Source organism: Myotis daubentonii, chromosome 16, assembly GCF_963259705.1.
Source record: "Myotis daubentonii chromosome 16, mMyoDau2.1, whole genome shotgun sequence".
Lineage (NCBI taxonomy): Eukaryota > Metazoa > Chordata > Mammalia > Chiroptera > Vespertilionidae > Myotis > Myotis daubentonii.
Genome location: NC_081855.1, coordinates 56,799,819 through 56,816,213, shown reverse-complemented (window position 1 = coordinate 56,816,213; position 16,395 = coordinate 56,799,819). Strand labels below are relative to the sequence as shown.

Genomic DNA, 16,395 nt, shown 5'->3' with positions numbered 1-16,395 from the left:
CAGGTCTCTGCGGCTCCTCCCAGGCTTGAACTTCCCGAAAGACAGCCGAGCGGCCCAATGAACTCTCACGACGGCCGGAGCGGCCGACTGGGGAGCCAATCCGGAAGCGGCGCGGGCAGGAAAGGCGGGACTTGGTGAGGCCCAGGAGGAGGAGCCGGGCTGTTTGCTGGTTGCTAGCTGCCGCCGCTCGGCTGCTTCATTGTCACCTCGGGCCTCGGTGCCGGCGCCGGGCCGGGGGTCGAGGTCGTCGGTCCAAAGCGCGGGTCCCGGGTCCCAGCCAGGCGGACCCGCGCACCCCTCGCCTCGGGCCCCGCAGGCCCCGCGCCCGGCCGGCTCGCGCAGGTGAGGAATGTGCAGGTGAGAGGCCCCTGCACAGCGAGGGGCTCACCCGGGGCCGCTCTCGGCTTCGCGGTCCGCAGGCTCGGCTCCCGCCCCGGGAGCCCGACCCCGGGAGCCGGGAGCTGCGGGGTGAGAGGCTGGCGGGGCCCTCGGGCAGCTCGGCCGGCGGCAGGCGGAGGCCCGGGTCCCCGACCCCGGCCCCCGGCCCCCGGCCCAGGCGAGGGCCGCCTCGGGAGCAGGTGAGGTCCGGCCCGGGGTCCCCGCGGGGAGGCTGCGGTTCCGTCCGGAGCCCGCCCGCCGCCGCCGTGGCCGGGCAGGGGCAGCCCGCGTCCAGCGGGCGAGGCGGGTCCGGCCCCGGGGAGAGGGGGTGCTTCACCCGCACAGCCGGACACGCGGGCCTGGGGCCGCGGGCCTGGTGATGGCGGGGCCGGCCTCTGCGCTCAGCTCGGCCGGGGCGCCGCACTGACCGTGGAGGCCGCGGGGACCGTGGCTGTGTGCCCGCCAGAGCCCTCGGTGGCCCCGGCGGCTGGGCTCACTCCCCTGCGGCCTCCGCGCTGCCCGCTCCCGGCTCAGCTCACCGCTCCTTACCCAGGGCCCGTCCGTGCCAGGAGCCGGGGCCACAGGCCCGTCCTCACGGGGCTTCTGCTCTTCCGAGGGCTCAGACAGCGCACAGACCAGCCACGGTGGCCAGGCGACTGCGGCCAGGCGGCTGTGGCTGTGGCTGTGACCAGGCGGCCGTGGCCAGGTGTGTGGCCAGGCGGAGCAAGCTAGAGCAGGAGAGGGAGCGGAGAGTGGGGCCTGTGACACCCCAGGGAGGGGCCGGGCAGGGGGCTGCTGGCCGAGGTCCCTGGGTCCCTGTCGGCGGCAGGGAGGCTGGTGGCTGAAGCAGAGGAAGGGGCCGAGGGGCCATGAGGGGCCAGAGCGTCGGCGTCAGATCTGAGGGGGGAGGCGTCTGGACTCTGTTCTCTGTGCCTGGGGCCAGCAGAGGCTTTTTTAAAAAATGTTTTTTTATTGATTTCAGAGAGGAAGGGAGAGGGAGCGAGAGAGAGAAACATTAAAGATGAGAGAGAATCGTGGACCGGCTGCCTCCTGCCTGCCCCGCACAGGGGATGGAGCCCGCAACCCAGGCCTGTGCCCCGACCGGGAATCGAACCGCGACCTCCTGGTTCCTAGGCCGACGCTCAACCACGGAGCCACACCGGCCGGGCCCAGCGGGTTTAAGCTGGGACAGAGGGTGACCCGAGACGCCGTTCAGAAAGGCCAGCTCTGGCCGCTGTGTGGGAGGGACGGGGCGGTCGTCCGGTTGGAGGACACAGGACTCAGACTGTGGCAGGAGGGTGGCAGGGAGAGGGAGCCCCCAGGTGGCAGAGGGAGCAGGTGGGAGGTAAGGGGGGAAACGGCCTGAGCCAGTTACAGGAAATGCCCGCGGGGGGGGGGCAGGGGCAGCAGGAGGGGGAAACCCAGGGTCTGTCTTGGCCTCGGGTCTGAGGGGCCAGGGCAGGGGCGGCCGTCTGCGTGGGGAGTTGGGGACAGAGGGGCGTGTGGGACCCGCCAGCCCTTGAGGCAGAGGCTGTCTCCCAGGCGAGAGGGTGGGTGGAGGAGAGGCCAGGGCAGAGTCGGGGTGGGGGGAACCCAGACTTCAGGGTCCAGAGAAGGGGGGGCCAGAAGGGAAACCCCGCAGGGTGGCCTCGTGGGGAGGGGAGAGCGGACGCCGGACCTGGGAGCTCCGAGGAGACGGAGGGGTCCCGCGGCCACATGAGTCTGGGAATCGGTCCCGATCCCGGTGGGTCACACCGTGCGCCAGTCTCCAGCTGTCTTGTCTGACCCCGTGAAGAGGCTCTTAATGTCCATTTCACAGACGAAGGCAGTGAGGCTCAGACCGGGTGAGCCTGGGAGGGCTGGGCTCGGAGAGCCGGCCGCACCCAGCGGCTGCCGTGTCCCGGAGGCCTTGTCTGTGCTGCTCATCGCTCGCAGTCCTGCTCTGTGCCTGGTTTTGGGGAGGAGGGGACCCCGCCTTCCCAGGGAGCTTGGTGCCCCGGGCCCCCCGAGGCCTGGCCAGCGGCCGCGTGCACAGACCAGTTCTGGGGGGCCTCATTGCACTTCTCACCCGCCCAGGGCCCTCTCGTCCACCATGAAAGGCTCCCAGGCCACCAGCAGCCCCCCCGGACCCCCCGAGGGCAGCCTGGAAGGCTTGGACCTGAGTCTGACGGGGCTCCCTCCCCCCATGTCCCGACGCCCCAACAGCGCCTCTGCCGCCAAGCCTGTCGCCCGCTCCATCTCCGTGGCCACAGGCGGCGAGCCGAAGAGGAAGGCGCTGGTGAGTGTTGGAGCTGGGGCGTCGGGTCCCGGGGAGTGGCCGTCGGGGTGGCATCTGACTCCGAGTGAGCCCCACACCCCAGCCCGTTGCCCATCCAGCCGTGTGGCCTCCTGGGGAGCAGGGAGGACCAGGGGGCGAGGCCAGGCCCTAGGCCTGCCGGGGCCACAAGTTCTCTCCCTGCATCGACACGGGTTTGTTTAAATCCGCAAGCAGCGGGCTGGCCTGCGGGGCAGGGGACAGGCTCCTGGAGGCCTCGGGGGAGCCGGTGGGCAGGCTCCAGGCCTCACGCACCTGCTCCGGGGCCTCTGCCAGGTGGGGGGGTGGCGGGGGGCCCCCCTTCTTTCCAGAAGGAAGCCTGATGGAGGCCCCTCGGCTCCTGCCGCCCCCTCGCCCCCCTCACCTCTCCCTCTAAACCTGGTCTGCACGGCCCGCACGGCGTGAACGGGCGACACCGTGGCCACGAGGTGGGCGGTTTCCCCTTGTTGCAGGAGGCCACGGGGCCCGGAAGCTCCAGGACCATCAACAACCTTCGCAGGTCCAGCAGCACCACGCAGGCCCACCAGCCTCAGGCCAAGCAGGCGTGGGCCGGCCCCCTCAGGTAACCTCTGACCCTCAGGCAACCTCTGACCCCCTCTGGTAACCCCACTTGCTCCTGTCCGGCCTCACCAGTGTGGGCACTGGCCGGACAGTGGGGCCTGAGGTGCCCTTCACTCGGGGCCAGTCCTGGGGGCAGGCAGGTCGCGTCCGGACCTGTCGTCCCTGCGTGTGGAGTGTGGACTCGGGGCCGCCGTGCCCTGTCTTCCACGCCCCGCTTCTTGGTGGCGCTTTTCCCGGGGGGTCGTGGCCACGGGCAGAGCCTCGCCACTTCCAGGCTCGGCCGTCAGATCAGGACCCAGACATGTCGCCTGAGCCCCAGGCTCGGGGACAGAAGTCCCTGCTGGTGACCGGCTGTCCCCCTGAGTTCCTGACTGCCCTGCTTGCTGCCCTCTGACCCAGGCCGGCGGAGCCCCCTGACTTCCTGACGCTCTTGGAGAGCAGCTCCGGTGGGAACCAGAGGCCGGCCGGTGTGGGCAGGGCCTCCAGCGAGAATGGGGCCACGTGGAACGTCCTGGTGAGAGCGGGGCGGCTGAGGGGCCGGGAGCGCGCCCGGCTCCCGCCTGTTCTGCTGCCCCTGCGGGGGGCGGGGTGTGCAGCCCTGACCGCGGCTTCCCATCTGGAGAGGGGCAGGAGCTCCCTCCCGGCCACCCTGGCCGGGTGTGAGTGAGGCCGCGGGGGCAGGGAAGGGCTGGGTGTCAGCGGCGTGTGTGGCTGCGTCTCCGCTGAAGCGCGTCTGCGTTCACCGCCAGGACGACCAGCCCAGGGCCCTCCCCTCGCCGCCCGCCGCCCGGAGTCCCTGTGCCCTGGACACGCCGGCGGGCCCACGGAGGAGAGAGGGCACCGTCTCCCTGGCGCCCAACTTCACTGCCAACAACAGGTGCGCCCTCCGCAGGTGCCCGCATGGGGCAGGTGCTTCGTCTTGTTCACGGCCAGACCAGAGCGCTCTGGAGCGCGTGAAGGAGTGAGGGAGGGAGGGAATGAGGGAGGGAGGGAGGGAATGAATGAATGAGTCAGTGAGGGAGTGATTGGCTCTCTCCCGGAGGGCCCCCAGGAGGGGCTGCAAGGGCGAGTCTCGCACAGGCAGGCTCTGCGCTGGCCCTGAGCCCAGACGGGCACGCGGCTGGGGGGCTTCCCTCCTGAGGAGGCCAGGCCCAGGGAAGGAGGGGGCACACGCGGGCGTAGGGACTTGGGGACCTGACCCGCCTCTGTCTCCTGCAGGAGCAACAAGGCGGCCGTGGGCAACTTCGTCACCACCATGGTGCACAACAACCACGGCCCCGCGGACGCGGCGCCCAAGAGCTCCAACCGCACGGCGCCCTCCCTCAAGTGAGGCCTGGCCCCGGGCTGCGTGGGCCCTGCTGCCACCATCACCCCAGAGCGCTGGGGGGGGGGGGGGAGACACGGGCTGGGACTGGTGGGCTCACGGCTCTGGGTGGGGTCTCTCTGAGGAAGCCACAGCCACCCCGTGTCCCGGGACCCTGGCCGAGAGCAGAGCCCAGGCGGGTCTCGGCGGAGCGGCCGGAGTGCGTGGCCCCGTGAGCTCCGTCAGGGACGGCCACGTTGATCTGTGTGCCGCCAGGCGGGCACTCGGGAGGGCAGGTGGCTGTGGGACGAAGCAGCCGGCTCCCCTTGGGCGGTGGCGCCTCCTGGCAGGCCCCAGGCCGAGGTGGACAGAGGCCCCGGCGGTGGGAGGGCCGGGTCAGCGCCATGAGCCTCTCTCTCTGCCTCCTGTCAGCAACCTGGTCAAGGCAGCCACCCGCGAGGGCGAGGGCAGCGGCGGCGGGAAGCCACAGAAGAACTCGGCCAGCAGCAACCACGGGGCCCGGAACAACGCGGGGGCCGCCGGGGGCCTGCTCAGGCGGCGGGAGGTGACGGAGGAGGAGGCCGAGAGGTGACCGGGGCGGGGGCCTCAGGCTCCAGTGATGGGAGTTCCCATGTCACGGTTGTTTACAATACACACCCTGTCCGGTCCCGTTCTCGGGAACATCTGGAAAAGGCAGATCTGCAGGGACACGGCCCGGGCACCGCGGCCGCAGCGGAGGGGCTCTGCGGGCGGAGACATTCTAGCAGCAACCCCCGCCCGCCGCCCGCTCTGCGACTTTAATGAAAACCATCGAGTCACGTACTCAGAATGCACCGCCTTTGTAGCTTGTGAAGGAAACTTTTAAACGTCGAGTGGAAATAAAGCGTAGAACTAAACCCAGAGAGAGCCTTGGGCGGCCCAGGGCCGTGTGGCGAGTGCTGGGCTGGGGCCCGGCCGTGTGTCCCTCTGGGTGAGGAACCGCTCAGTGACAGTGAGGACCTCCCTGGCCGGGCGGTCACCGCCTGCTGTCCCCTCGGCCTGGCCCTGCCAAGGCAACCCCAGGCGGGAGTCGAAACTCAGTCCTGGAGCTGTTCTCACAGCATAAACCTACCCGAGTGACATGTGTTAGAAACATCCAAACGGCCCTGGGCAGAAAGAGGGTCCCCCCGCCCCCCACCTTAGAGCCTGGGGACCGGGCCCTGGAAGCAGGGGCAGGAGAGGCTCTGGGGGAGGTCGGAGCTCTGCACCCCCACCTGCCTGCCCCTCGGTGAGGCCCCTTAGCGGGGGCCCCTGTGTGCATGTCCCCAGCAGGTGGCCATCCCATCCTGGCGCTTCGTTTGCGCCCTGGCCGAGGCCGAGGCCGAGGCTTCTTGTTTAAGCAGCGCCGTTGAGTGTGATTCCTACACCGTGTAGACCTGGCGACTGGTGGAGTCTGTGCGGGCGGGGCCCTCGGCCACTGTGCACAGGCCCCACTCCTGAGTCCGCTCTCTGCCAGGTTTATCCACCAGGTGAACCAGGCCGCCATCACCATCCAGCGCTGGTACCGGTACCAGGCCCAGCGGCGCCGAGCCCAAGCCGCCAGCCTGGGGCACCTGCTAGCATCCAAGCTTGAGGTCGGTGTGGGTGTGAGCCGCGCCGGGGGCGGGCGGGAACCTGGGGCCGCGGGATTGGAACTAGACGGGCCGTGGCCCCCACCTGTCGGCCCACACCTGTCCGGGGCCCAGCCTCCTCCCTGCCCTGAGCCGCTGCCTCGCTCCCTCCGTCGGCGGGGCCTGGGTGTCGGGAAATGCCGGTCGGGTCCATCCCGGCTGAGGGGTCCAAATCCGTTTCTGGTTTTGGGGCCCCTGCTCTGTGATGCAGAGCCGTCCCCTCGCCCGGAAGAGCCACCGAGAGGGTAGCTTGTCTTCTGTGGGTGTAGAGGTCCAGGTGGGGGTCTGCGGGGGTCTGGGGTGCCGTGGGAGCCCACACCCAGGCCAGCCACCCCTTTCCCAGGGCCAGCAGAAGCGGCAGGCAGAGGGCGACCTGCTGGACCTGCACCGGCAGAGGGAGGCGGCCCGGAGGAAAGCCCGCGAAGAGAAGGCGCGCCAGGCCAGACGGGCGGCCATCCAGGTGCGGGGGTGAGGGGCTGGGCCTCACGAGCCCGGTGCGAGGGCCGGACCGAGGGCCAGAGAGCGGCCGCACCCCGGGGGGGCGGGGGGCCGGGACACGCCTCGGGCAGCCGGCCGCGGAGGGCGAGGGCCGCTGTCCTGTGGGCGAGGCTGCTCACGGCCGCCCCGCAGGAGCTGCAGCAGAAGCGAGCCCAGAAGTCTGGCCACGGGACCCAGGAGCCGGGGAAGCCCCAGCCGGCCCAGGAGCCGCCCCTGCGGCCAGGAGACAGCGCTCAGCAGCCCCCCAAGGCCAACAACGCGGGTGAGCGGGAGAGCCCGCAGCCCTGCCCCTGCCCCTGCCCCCGCCTCCCGCTCTGTCTCTGGGGCTCTGGTCGCTGGAGTGAGCTGTGGGCGCCCACCCCCCGTGGAGGAGGCCTCGCTGGACGGCACCCGGCCTGCGCCTCCCCTCTGCTCCGCGAGGCCTCCCCCCAGGGCTCCCCCGGGCGGGGTGACGACGCCCTGTTCTGCTTCACAGGAGCCAGCTCCCGGACCCCGGGCCCCGAGGACCCCTGCCAGCCTATCCCCAACGCCTCCCCAGAGGCCCAGCAGCTCCCGGACGACAAGCCACAGGTGTGGTCACAGCCCTTCCCACCAGCTGGCCCTGCCCCGCTCCTGCCCCTCTCCGATGAAGCTCAGAGGTCAGGTGGTGGCCAGGCCCCCACACACCTCACTCGGCCGCCCGTCTGTCTCCCTGTCGGTGGGTCTGGGCACGCCGGGTCCTCGTGTTGAGTGGGTGCCCGGCCTCACACCCACGGTTCTCGGGTGGTGTCGGCCTCTTAGGGCCGTGCCAGCTTCTCCCTCCCACCCGTCTGCCTCAGGACACCAGTGCCCAGGACGCGGCTGGTGAGGCCCTGGAGACGGGCGGCCCTGGGAGCAGGGCCCAGTGCAGGGCGACCCTGGACGAGCTGCTGGACACGCTGAGGCTGCTGGAGGAGGCGCCCGAGCCGCTGCCCCGCCCCAGGGCCTACCACAAGGACAGATACGCCTGGAGCGACGAGGTGACCGGGCCCTTCCCCTGGCGCCCGCCCCCCTGGGCCCTCCTGCTCTCCCTGGTCCCTAATGAGGACCAGGCGGGGCCTCGGTGACCCCCGGCACCCAGGGCAGCTGAGGCGTAGGGCCCCGGGGAGGGGGGCACTGTCTCCGCCAGCCGTGCCCCGCGAGGGTCCGAGCCGCCCGAGGGCCCTTCCTTCCCACCCAGGCCCAGCTGCCCCCTCCCCCCTGCTCTCCCCTTCCTTTACCCCACCCCCTCCCCGCCTCCCCTGCACTGCCTCCCCCTCCTGCCTGGGCCCCAGGAGCTCCTGGAAGGCAGCCCGAGTCCCTCCGCAGGAGGACGACGCCAGCTCCCTGACGGCCGACAACCTGGAGAAGTTCGGGAAGCTGAGTGTGCCCGCCGGGCCCCCCGAGGACGGGACGCTGCTGTCGGAGGCCAAGCTGCAGAGCATCATGTGCTTCCTGGACGAGATGGAGCAGTCGGGGCGGGAGCGGCCGGCCGCGGCCCCCGAGGTGCGCAGGTCCCCCCAGGCGCCCGGGTCCCCCCAGGCGCGCTGGTCCCCCCAGGTGTGCGGGTCCCCCAGGTGCACGGGTCCCCCCAGGAGTCCGGGTCCCCCCAGGTGTCCGGGTTCCCCCAGGTGTCCGGGTCCCCCCAGGTGCGCGGGTCCCCCAGGTGCGCGGGTCCCCCCAGGTGCGCGGGTCCCCCCAGGCGCATGGGTCCCCCAGGTGCGCGGGTCCCCCCAGGCGTCTGGGTCCCCCCAAGCGTCCGGGTCCCCCCAGGTGCGTGGGTCCCCCAGGTGCGCGGGTCCCCCCAGGTGTCCGGGTCCCCCCAGGTGCGCGGGTCCCCCAGGTGCGCGGGTCCCCCCAGGTGTCCGGGTCCCCCCAGGTGCGCGGGTCCCCCAGGTGTCCGGGTCCCCCCAGGTGCGCGGGTCCCCCCAGGTGTCCAGGTCCCCCCAGGCGCCTGGGTCCCCAGGCAGGAGGGGCGGCAGGTCTCCCCCCGGGACCGCACCTCCTGACACAGCCGTCCTCAGGGGCTCGCAATGGAGGAGGGGCCGCGGTGCCTGGAGTCTGCATCCGAGGCGAGCGCGTCTGTGATGCGGCTGAAGCTGGAGGTGGAGGAGAAGAAGCAGGCGATGGCACTGCTACAGCGGGCGCTGGTGAGCACCTCGTCACCCCCACACGCCCCCAGCGCCCTCACGCCCCCACCGCCCTCACGCCCCCAGCGCCATCACTCCCCCACCGCCCCTTACTTGTCACCCCCAGTCCCCGCTGGCGCGTCCTGCCACGGGCCGTCACCGCCTCTGTCCCAGGCTGCCCTCTGCGTGTGGTCTGAGTGCCGCCCTGAGTGGTCCTTATCTCTGCGTCCCCCTCCCCACACCCCCAGGCGCAGCAGCGGGACCTCACCATCCGGCGGGTCAAGGAGACGGAGAAGGAGCTGGGCCGGCAGCTGCGGCAGCAGAGGGAGCACTACGAGGCCACCATCCAGCGGCACCTGTCCTTCATCGACCAGGTGAGGCCGCCCAGGAGCCGGGCACAGGGGGGTCAGCGCCCCTGGGGTCAGGGACAGGGTCAGGTTCAGAGTTAGGGTCAGGGTCAGGGACAGTGTCAGGGTCAAGGACAGGGTCAGGGTCAGGGACAGGGTCAGGGTCAAGGACAGGGTCAGGGACAGGGTCAGGATCAGGGACAGGGTGAGGGACAGGGTCAGGGTCAAGGACAGGGTCAGGGTCAGGGACAGGGTCAGGGACAGGGTCAGGATCAGGGACAGGGTGAGGGACAGGGTCAGGGTCAAGGACAGGGTCAGGGACAGGGACAGGGTCAGGGACAGGGACAGGGTCAGGGACAGGGTCAGGGTCAAGGACAGGGTCAGGGACAGGGTCAGGATCAGGGACAGGGTGAGGGACAGGGTCAGGGTCAAGGACAGGGTCAGGGACAGGGACAGGGTCAGGGACAGGGACAGGGTCAGGGACAGGGTCAGGGTCAAGGACAGGGTCAGGGACAGGGTCAGGATCAGGGACAGGGTGAGGGACAGGGTCAGGGTCAAGGACAGGGTCAGGGACAGGGACAGGGTCAGGGACAGGGACAGGGACAGGGACAGGGTCAGGGACAGGGACAGGGTCAGGGACAGGGTCAGGGTCAAGGACAGGGTCAGGGACAGGGTCAGGATCAGGGACAGGGTCAGGGTCAAGGACAGGGTCAGGGTCAGGGACAGGGTCAGGGACAGGGTCAGGGTCAAGGACAGGGTCAGGGTCAGGGACAGGGTCAGGGACAGGGTCAGGATCAGGGACAGGGTCAGGGTCAAGGACAGGGTCAGGGTCAAGGACAGGGTCAGGGTCAGGGACAGGGTCAGGGTCAAGGACAGGGTCAGGGTCAAGGACAGGGTCAGGGTCAGGGACAGGGTCAGGGACAGGGTCAGGATCAGGGACAGGGTGAGGGACAGGGTCAGGGTCAAGGACAGGGTCAGGGACAGGGTCAGGGTCAAGGACAGGGTCAGGGTCAAGGACAGGGTCAGGGACAGGGTCAGGGTCAAGGACAGGGACAGGGTCAGGGTCAGGGTCAGGGACAGGGTCAGGGTCAGGGTCAAGGACAGGGACAGGACAGGGTCAGGGTCAGGGACAGGGTCAGGATCAGGGACAGGGTCAGGGACAGGGTCAGGGTCAAGGACAGGGTCAGGGACAGGGACAGGGTCAGGGACAGGGACAGGGTTAGGGACAGGGTCAGGGACAGGGACAGGGACAGGGTCAGGGACAGGGTCAGGGACAAGGACAGGGTCAGGGTCAGGGACAGGGTCCGGGTCAAAGACAGGGCCTCGGGGAGCTTCTAGGCCCACGGCCTTCCGGTGGGTGTGTCGCCCCCTCTGGAAGCGGGCAGTGTGTCCCCTGCGGAGGGGGAAGGTGTCCCCTGCTCGATGGGCTAGTCCCGTGGTGGCAAACTGTGGCTCGCGAGCCACATGTGGCTCTTTGGCCCCTTGAGTGTGACTCTTCCACAAAATTCCACGTGCAGGCGCGCATACGGTGCGATTGAAACTTCGTGGCCCCTGTGCAGAAGTCGGTTTTCGGCCTGGGCGAGTCTATTTTGAAGTACTGTTGATATTTGGCTCTGTTGACTGATGAGTTTGCCGACCACTGGGCTAGTCCAAGGCTCATAGCCCTGCCTCCGGGCCCAGCATGGGCGGCGGGCAGCAGGGTCAGGCGGGCAGGGCACACCTGGCTGGCGGCTCAGGACCCAGGAGTGGGAGGTGTCCGGGACCCACCCCCTGAGCTGTTCCTGTGCGTTCTGGCCGTTGAGTCCTGGGTGGCTGCACCCGGTGGTAGCTGGAGGCCTCGGTGAGGGCTGCGAGCTCCAGCTCACCCTGTGCTCAGCCCCGCCTCTGCCGGGTCCTGTTCTGGGCAAAATGTGAGGTCTGTGCGGAGAGGAGGGAGCCCAGAGGGACCGGGAGGCCTCAGTGGTCGTGAGGGACACTCCACTCAGCTCTGCCAGGGGCCGTGGTGCTGGGGCGTGGAGGGGGTGACAGCCGTGGCCCCTTGTCCACGTGGGCTCGGGGGGTGGGGGGTGGCCCAGCCCCAGCTGACGTGCTGCCCCCCAGGCGGGGGGGGGGGGGAGGCACCATGCAGGTGTCGGCGGTCACACGGGCGGGGCCTCACCTGGGCGCCCCTCCCGCCCGATGCAGCTGATCGAAGACAAGAAGAGCCTGGGGGAGAAGTGCGCGGCCGTGGTGGCCGAGCTGAAGCAGGGGGAGCAGAGGCGCCAGGAGAGGGAGGCCCAGATGCGGGAGCAGCACGCGCTGGTGAGCGGCCGCGGCGCCCGCCTGCAGACCAGGCCGCCCAGCCTCTGCCGGCCTCAGAGCCCGTCGGGGCTGTGCTGGGTGCAGTGCCGGCGCCACAGCCTGGGCGGGGCGGGTGCCGGCTGTCCCGCTCCCGCAGCTCCTGCCGACGTCCGTCTTCTTGCCGGTAGGAGATCAAGAAGCTCAAAGAGCTGATGAGCGCGACGGAGAAGGTGCGCAGGGAGAAGTGGATGAACGAGAAGACCCGGAAGATCAAGGAGATCACGGTCAGAGGTGAGGGCGTGGGGTCAGCTCACGGCTGGGGGCCGCGGGCTCGGGCGGTGCCGGCCCAGGAGGCACTGTGGGCGCTCAGGTGAGGTCAGGGCTCCTGCCACCTGTCCCGTGGCTCCTCCCCTCAGAGAGCGGGTCCCAGACGGATGGGGCCTGGCCCTCCTGCACCGGTGCACCCTCTCCCCTGGGCTCCCTCCTCCCAGGAGCCGGGTACTGCCAGGGCCCCCCGCTGGCAGGGTGAGGACGGGGTCCCTGCAGCGCTGTGCTCCTGCCCCCAGGCCTGGAGCCCGAGATCCAGAAGCTGATCGCCAAGCACAAGCAGGAGGTGAGGAAGCTGCGCAGTCTGCACGCGGCCGAGCTGCTGCAGGCAGACGAGCGGGCGGCCCAGCGCTTCGGGCGCCAGGCGGAGGCGCTGCGGGAGCAGCTGGAGCAGGAGAAGGAGGCGCTGGCCCAGCAGGAGCGCGCGCGCACCCAGCAGCGGTGCGTGTCCCCCTCCCGGCGCCCCACAGGACACGGGCCACGGTCCGAGCGGAGCTGGGGTGTGCCTGGAGCCCAGAGGGAGTTTGGGACCCCCAGAGTGAAAACGGGGACCCAGAGCCGAGCTGCAGCCCCGCACGCGTGCCAGGAGGGCGGCAGCCACACCGCCGGTGCCGAGGGACCGTGCCCTGGGCGGCGGCTGGGTGGCCGGGACCAGTGGGTGCCGGGCAGGGTTCCCCTGTCCCGGCCGCGTGCCCAGCAGTTCCCTCCTCCACAGCTTCGAGCAGCAACTGGAGCAGGAGCAGCGGGACCTGCAGCAGCTGCGTCGGCGGCTCTACAGCGAGGTGGCCGAGGAGAAGGAGCGGCTGGGCCAGCAGGCTGCCAGGTGCTGGGGGGTGCCCGCCGTCCACCTGCCCCTTGCCCCCCGGCCACCCCCTACCCCGCCCGCACACTGACCTCCGCGGGCCTGCAGGCAGCGGGCGGAGCTGGAGGACCTGCGGCAGCAGCTGGAGGAGAGCAGCGCGGCCAGGGCCCGGGCCCTGCGGGCTGAGCTGGACAAGGGGCGGGAGGAGCTGGAGCAACGGCACCAGGTCTGTCGCCCCGGCCATGCCAGCCCTGTGGGGGAGCCCTGCTCCGGGGTGAAGGGGAGACCCTGCAGGGCATGGGGGCGCAGCAGCCGGGGGCTGCTCTCATGGTCGCCTGCCCGCAGATGGAGCTGCAGGCCCTGAAGGACCAGCTGGAGGTGGAGCGGCAGCTGTGGGAGGCCAACTGTGCCAAGAAGGAGGTGGGCACTGCAGGCGGCGGTGGCTGGCCGGCCCCTTCCCCCCAGCACCCGGCGTCAGGGTGGGTCTGCCTCTGGGGCCTCCCCTGGGCCCGCTCCTGGGTTCTCGCCAAGTGCCCGGGGCACCAGCGGGGCTGGGGCAGGTCCAGGTGACCCTGAGGGGAGCGCCCCTCGCCCTCCTCTCCAGGTTGACTGCCACTCAGACACCTGCGGGTGCAACTGCTCACCGCCCTGGTGACGCCCTCAGTGTGGCCAGGCCCGGTCCTGCTCCCACAGCCGCACCGCGGGCTCGAGCCTGTGAGCTAGCAGGGTCAAAGGGCACGTGTGAAACTTGCCGGAGTGCCCAGATGTCCAGTGCCCGCCCTCGTCTGAGAGGCCGCCCCCCTGATGCCCTCACCCCAGTCGTCGGGCGCGCGGCCACCCTTCGCCCCAGATGAGGCCCTGTCATGTGTCCGGCCCTCTGCCGGCGCCCACCGCACCCCTAGGTCCCCATTGGATCCCAGTGACAGGACCTGGCCCCTCCCCTGTGCACGGACGGGGCCTGGGCTGGGGTGAGGCCCCCTCTGCCCCCACGAATCCGGCCCTGGGCCTCCCCCCGCCCCCAGGAAGCGTGGCTGCTGAGCCGGGAGCGGGAGCTGAAGGAGGAGATCCGGAGAGGCCGCGACAAGGACATCGAGCTGGTCATCCGCCGGCTGGAGGCCGACATGACACAAGCCAGGGAGGAGAGCGAGCGGGCCGCCGAGAGCCGGTGAGCCTGGCCCGGCGGAGACGGGCACCGTGCCGGCCACCGGGGCTGTGGGGGCCTGACTGACCCACGCCTCCTGCAGCGTCAAGCGCCTCCGAGACCAGCACGAAGCCGAGCTGGCGGAGCTGCAGCAGGCGGGACGGAGGCTGCAGGACCAGTGCGCCGAGCTGAGGGGGCGGCTGGCGGAGGCCGAGGGCGAGGGCGTGCGCCTGCAGGGCCTGGTGCGCCAGAAGGACAGGGCCCTGGCCGAAGCGAAGGCGGTGAGCGGCCGGGCGGGTGGGCGGGCGGCGGACTCCCGTCCACCTCGGGCTCCGGCCACGGGCACGGCCACGGGCTCACACGCGCCCGCCGTCCCCGCCACCAGGTGAGCGAGCAGCTGGCGGGCGAGCGGAGCGGCCTGGCCCAGGTGCTCCGCCAGGAGTTCGCCGACCGGCTGGCCGCCTCCGAGGAGGAAAACCGGCAGGTCAGGGCCGAGCTGGCCGAGCTGCGGGCACAGCAGCGGCTGGAGCTGGAGCAGCTCCGGCGGGAGAAGCAGGCGGAGCTGGAGGACGTGCACGCCAGGTGGGTGCTGGCCTGAGGGGCGGTGGGGGGGGGGGAGCGGGGGCGGCAGGGGGGGCGCAGCTTCAGACCGGGAAGAAGCCAGGTGCCCGTGGGGGCCGGGCCGGGCAGGTGCCCCCGTGTGTCTCCAGGGGGAACTCCGGCCCCGCCTGGGTGAAGCGGGGGCTGTGCGGGAGGTCTGGAGGCCCCCACCGCCCGGGCCCAGCGTCCCCCTGGCTCACCTGCCCACCTGTCTGCCCACCACGGGCCCTGAGAGGCGACATGGCACAGCCAGGCCCCTGCTGTGGGTTCTGACCCGCAGGGGCTGGTTCTCGGGGGTCACAACTCCTGTCCCAACCCCTACGGACAGCCAGTGCCCGCAGTCAGCAGGCCCGGGGGGCGGGCGTTGGGCAGGACAGCTGCCCTCCTGCTGTCGGGGGGGGGGGGAGGCCCCCACCAGCCCCCCAGCTGCACTCAGCTGCAGCCCCCAGAACCTGCTGTGCGTCCACAGGGTGAAGGCGGCCCTGGCCAAGAAGGAGGAGGCCGTGAGCAGCCTCCGGAAGCAGCACCAGGTGGGTCCGCCGCAGGCGGGGGGGGGGGGGGGGGGCGGGCGGGGGTCGGGGGCTGGGAAACGGGGGTCAGCCCGGCCTGACCCCGTGCGTGTCGCAGGCCGCGGTGAAGCGGGCCGACCACCTGGAGGAGCTGCTGGAGCAGCGCAGGCGGCCACTGCCCAGCGCCAAGTGACACCACCTCCCGAGGCCGGGACAGGACGGGCAGCAGCTGGCGGGACAGGACGGGCAGCAGCTGGCGGGGTCCGGGGAGGTGGACCCGCCCTCCTTCCCTCTGCCCCGGGGCCCTGCGGCGAGAGCGCTGTGGCCGCGTGTGACAGTAAAGAGCTGTTTCTTAATTCTCCGTGTCCCCTGCCTCCTCTCTCCTGGGTCCTGGGGCTGCAGGCCCCCCAAGGCCCCTCCGCAGAGCGGTCTGGCGAGGAGGGGTACCCCAAGTTCCCTGCCTGCCCTGCCACCCTGGCTCAGATCCGCCGTCCCAGCCTGGCCCTGGCTCGGCACCGGCACCCACCCCCACCCCCTGGAAGGAGCCCCGAGCCTCCTCCCCACCCGCCAGGTGCCCAGACACGAGGAGGGGGAGCCTGGGGCGGGGGGAACAGCGGACGGGGCTCCCGGAGGCTCCCGCTTCCCTCCTGCTGGCCGTCTGGACGCGCTGCCCTGGCCGCAGGTGTGGGGCCTCGGCCGCTTGCCAGGAGCTCGCTCCTGTTCGCACGGTGGGGGACCCACTGCTGTGGGGTTGCTGCGGCTGCCATGGAGGGGGAGCCACTCCCTCACTGTCCAGGGCCTTGGGGACTCGCTCTTGCTGGTGTGAGTCCCAGTAACAGTCACCCTCAGGCCGGCCGGCGGGCTCAGTGGCTGAGTATTGAACTGTGAACCTGTAGGTCACGGTTCAGCCCCGGTCAGGGCACACGCCTGATTGCGGGCGTCCCCTGTGGGGCCGTGATGTTTCTGTCTCTCTCCCTTCATCTCTGAAACCAGTAAGAACGTCTGTTGTAAGACGTCGCCCTCAGGCCTGCTGCCACACCGGGACATGGGGCAGAGGCGGGCTACTTGGGGGCCGCCCCGGGGTCTCAGGGCCTCCATTTCCTCTGCGCAGAGGGCTTGTCCTCCTGGCCGGACCGGCCCAGTGATGGGCAGGCGGGGCTGTGGGGCTCGGGGAGGCCGGGCTGGGCCTTGGGCTCAGGGGTCAGGGAGACAGACGGGCGAAGGGGCCCCAGCACAGGAGGGGCCGGGAGGGCTGCGGCCTCAGGGGCTTAGGCCAGGAGAGGCGGCTGACAGGCAGGGGTGGGGGCGGGCAGAGGCCAAGGCAGGCGGGGGCGGGGGCTCTTCCTGAGGAAGAGCTTGGGGAGAAGGGGGAGCAGGCGGAGGTGCAGGTGTCCAGCCTGGAGAGCGTGGCCCAGGGACCGGCCTGGCACGAATCCTGAGCAGAGCCCAGCTGGGGTGGAGCCGGGGGCAGGGAGGGGGGCGGGCACCCTCTGTGGCAGCTGCAGGGACGTGGGGACCAGGAGGCAGACGAAGGGCTGGGCCCGCTCACCGCCTGCCCCC

General features: G+C 71.2%; 1 protein-coding gene across 3 annotated transcripts; it reads left to right on the top strand.

Annotated features, from left to right (window-relative positions):
• The first annotated feature begins 1,345 nt into the window (after positions 1-1,345).
• CEP131 (centrosomal protein 131) lies at positions 1,346-15,191 on the top strand. 3 transcript variants are annotated; one of them, XM_059671494.1, is made up of 28 exons: positions 1,346-1,573; positions 2,455-2,656; positions 3,145-3,254; positions 3,653-3,767; positions 4,003-4,130; positions 4,472-4,579; positions 4,989-5,144; positions 6,052-6,169; positions 6,558-6,665; positions 6,836-6,965; positions 7,179-7,273; positions 7,522-7,701; positions 8,030-8,206; positions 8,367-8,384; positions 8,420-8,473; positions 8,725-8,850; positions 9,078-9,203; positions 11,361-11,477; positions 11,645-11,747; positions 12,023-12,224; positions 12,499-12,606; positions 12,694-12,811; positions 12,931-13,005; positions 13,608-13,750; positions 13,830-14,007; positions 14,112-14,308; positions 14,796-14,856; positions 14,954-15,191. In XM_059671494.1, the coding sequence occupies exons 1-28, from the start codon at positions 1,449-1,451 to the stop codon at positions 15,026-15,028; spliced, it is 3,453 nt and encodes a 1,150-aa protein (XP_059527477.1). In that variant the 5' UTR covers positions 1,346-1,448; the 3' UTR covers positions 15,029-15,191. The 3 variants fall into 3 exon arrangements, with proteins under 3 accessions (XP_059527477.1, XP_059527476.1, XP_059527478.1); XM_059671493.1 differs by having other exon boundaries at positions 1,350-1,573; positions 6,549-6,665; XM_059671495.1 differs by lacking the exons at positions 8,367-8,384; positions 8,420-8,473 and having other exon boundaries at positions 1,358-1,573; positions 6,549-6,665.
• The last annotated feature ends 1,204 nt before the right edge of the window (positions 15,192-16,395 follow it).

Bases quoted from the DNA above. Each gene is read 5' to 3' on its own strand.
- CEP131 (XM_059671493.1), top strand. From the start codon at position 1,449: ATGGAGCCCGCAACCCAGGCCTGTGCCCCGACCGGGAATCGAACCGCG. The intron at 8,851-9,077 runs GTGAGCACCTCG...CCACACCCCCAG, and splicing joins CACTGCTACAGCGGGCGCTG to GCGCAGCAGCGGGACCTCAC. The intron at 12,225-12,498 runs GTGCGTGTCCCC...CCTCCTCCACAG, and splicing joins CGCGCGCGCACCCAGCAGCG to CTTCGAGCAGCAACTGGAGC.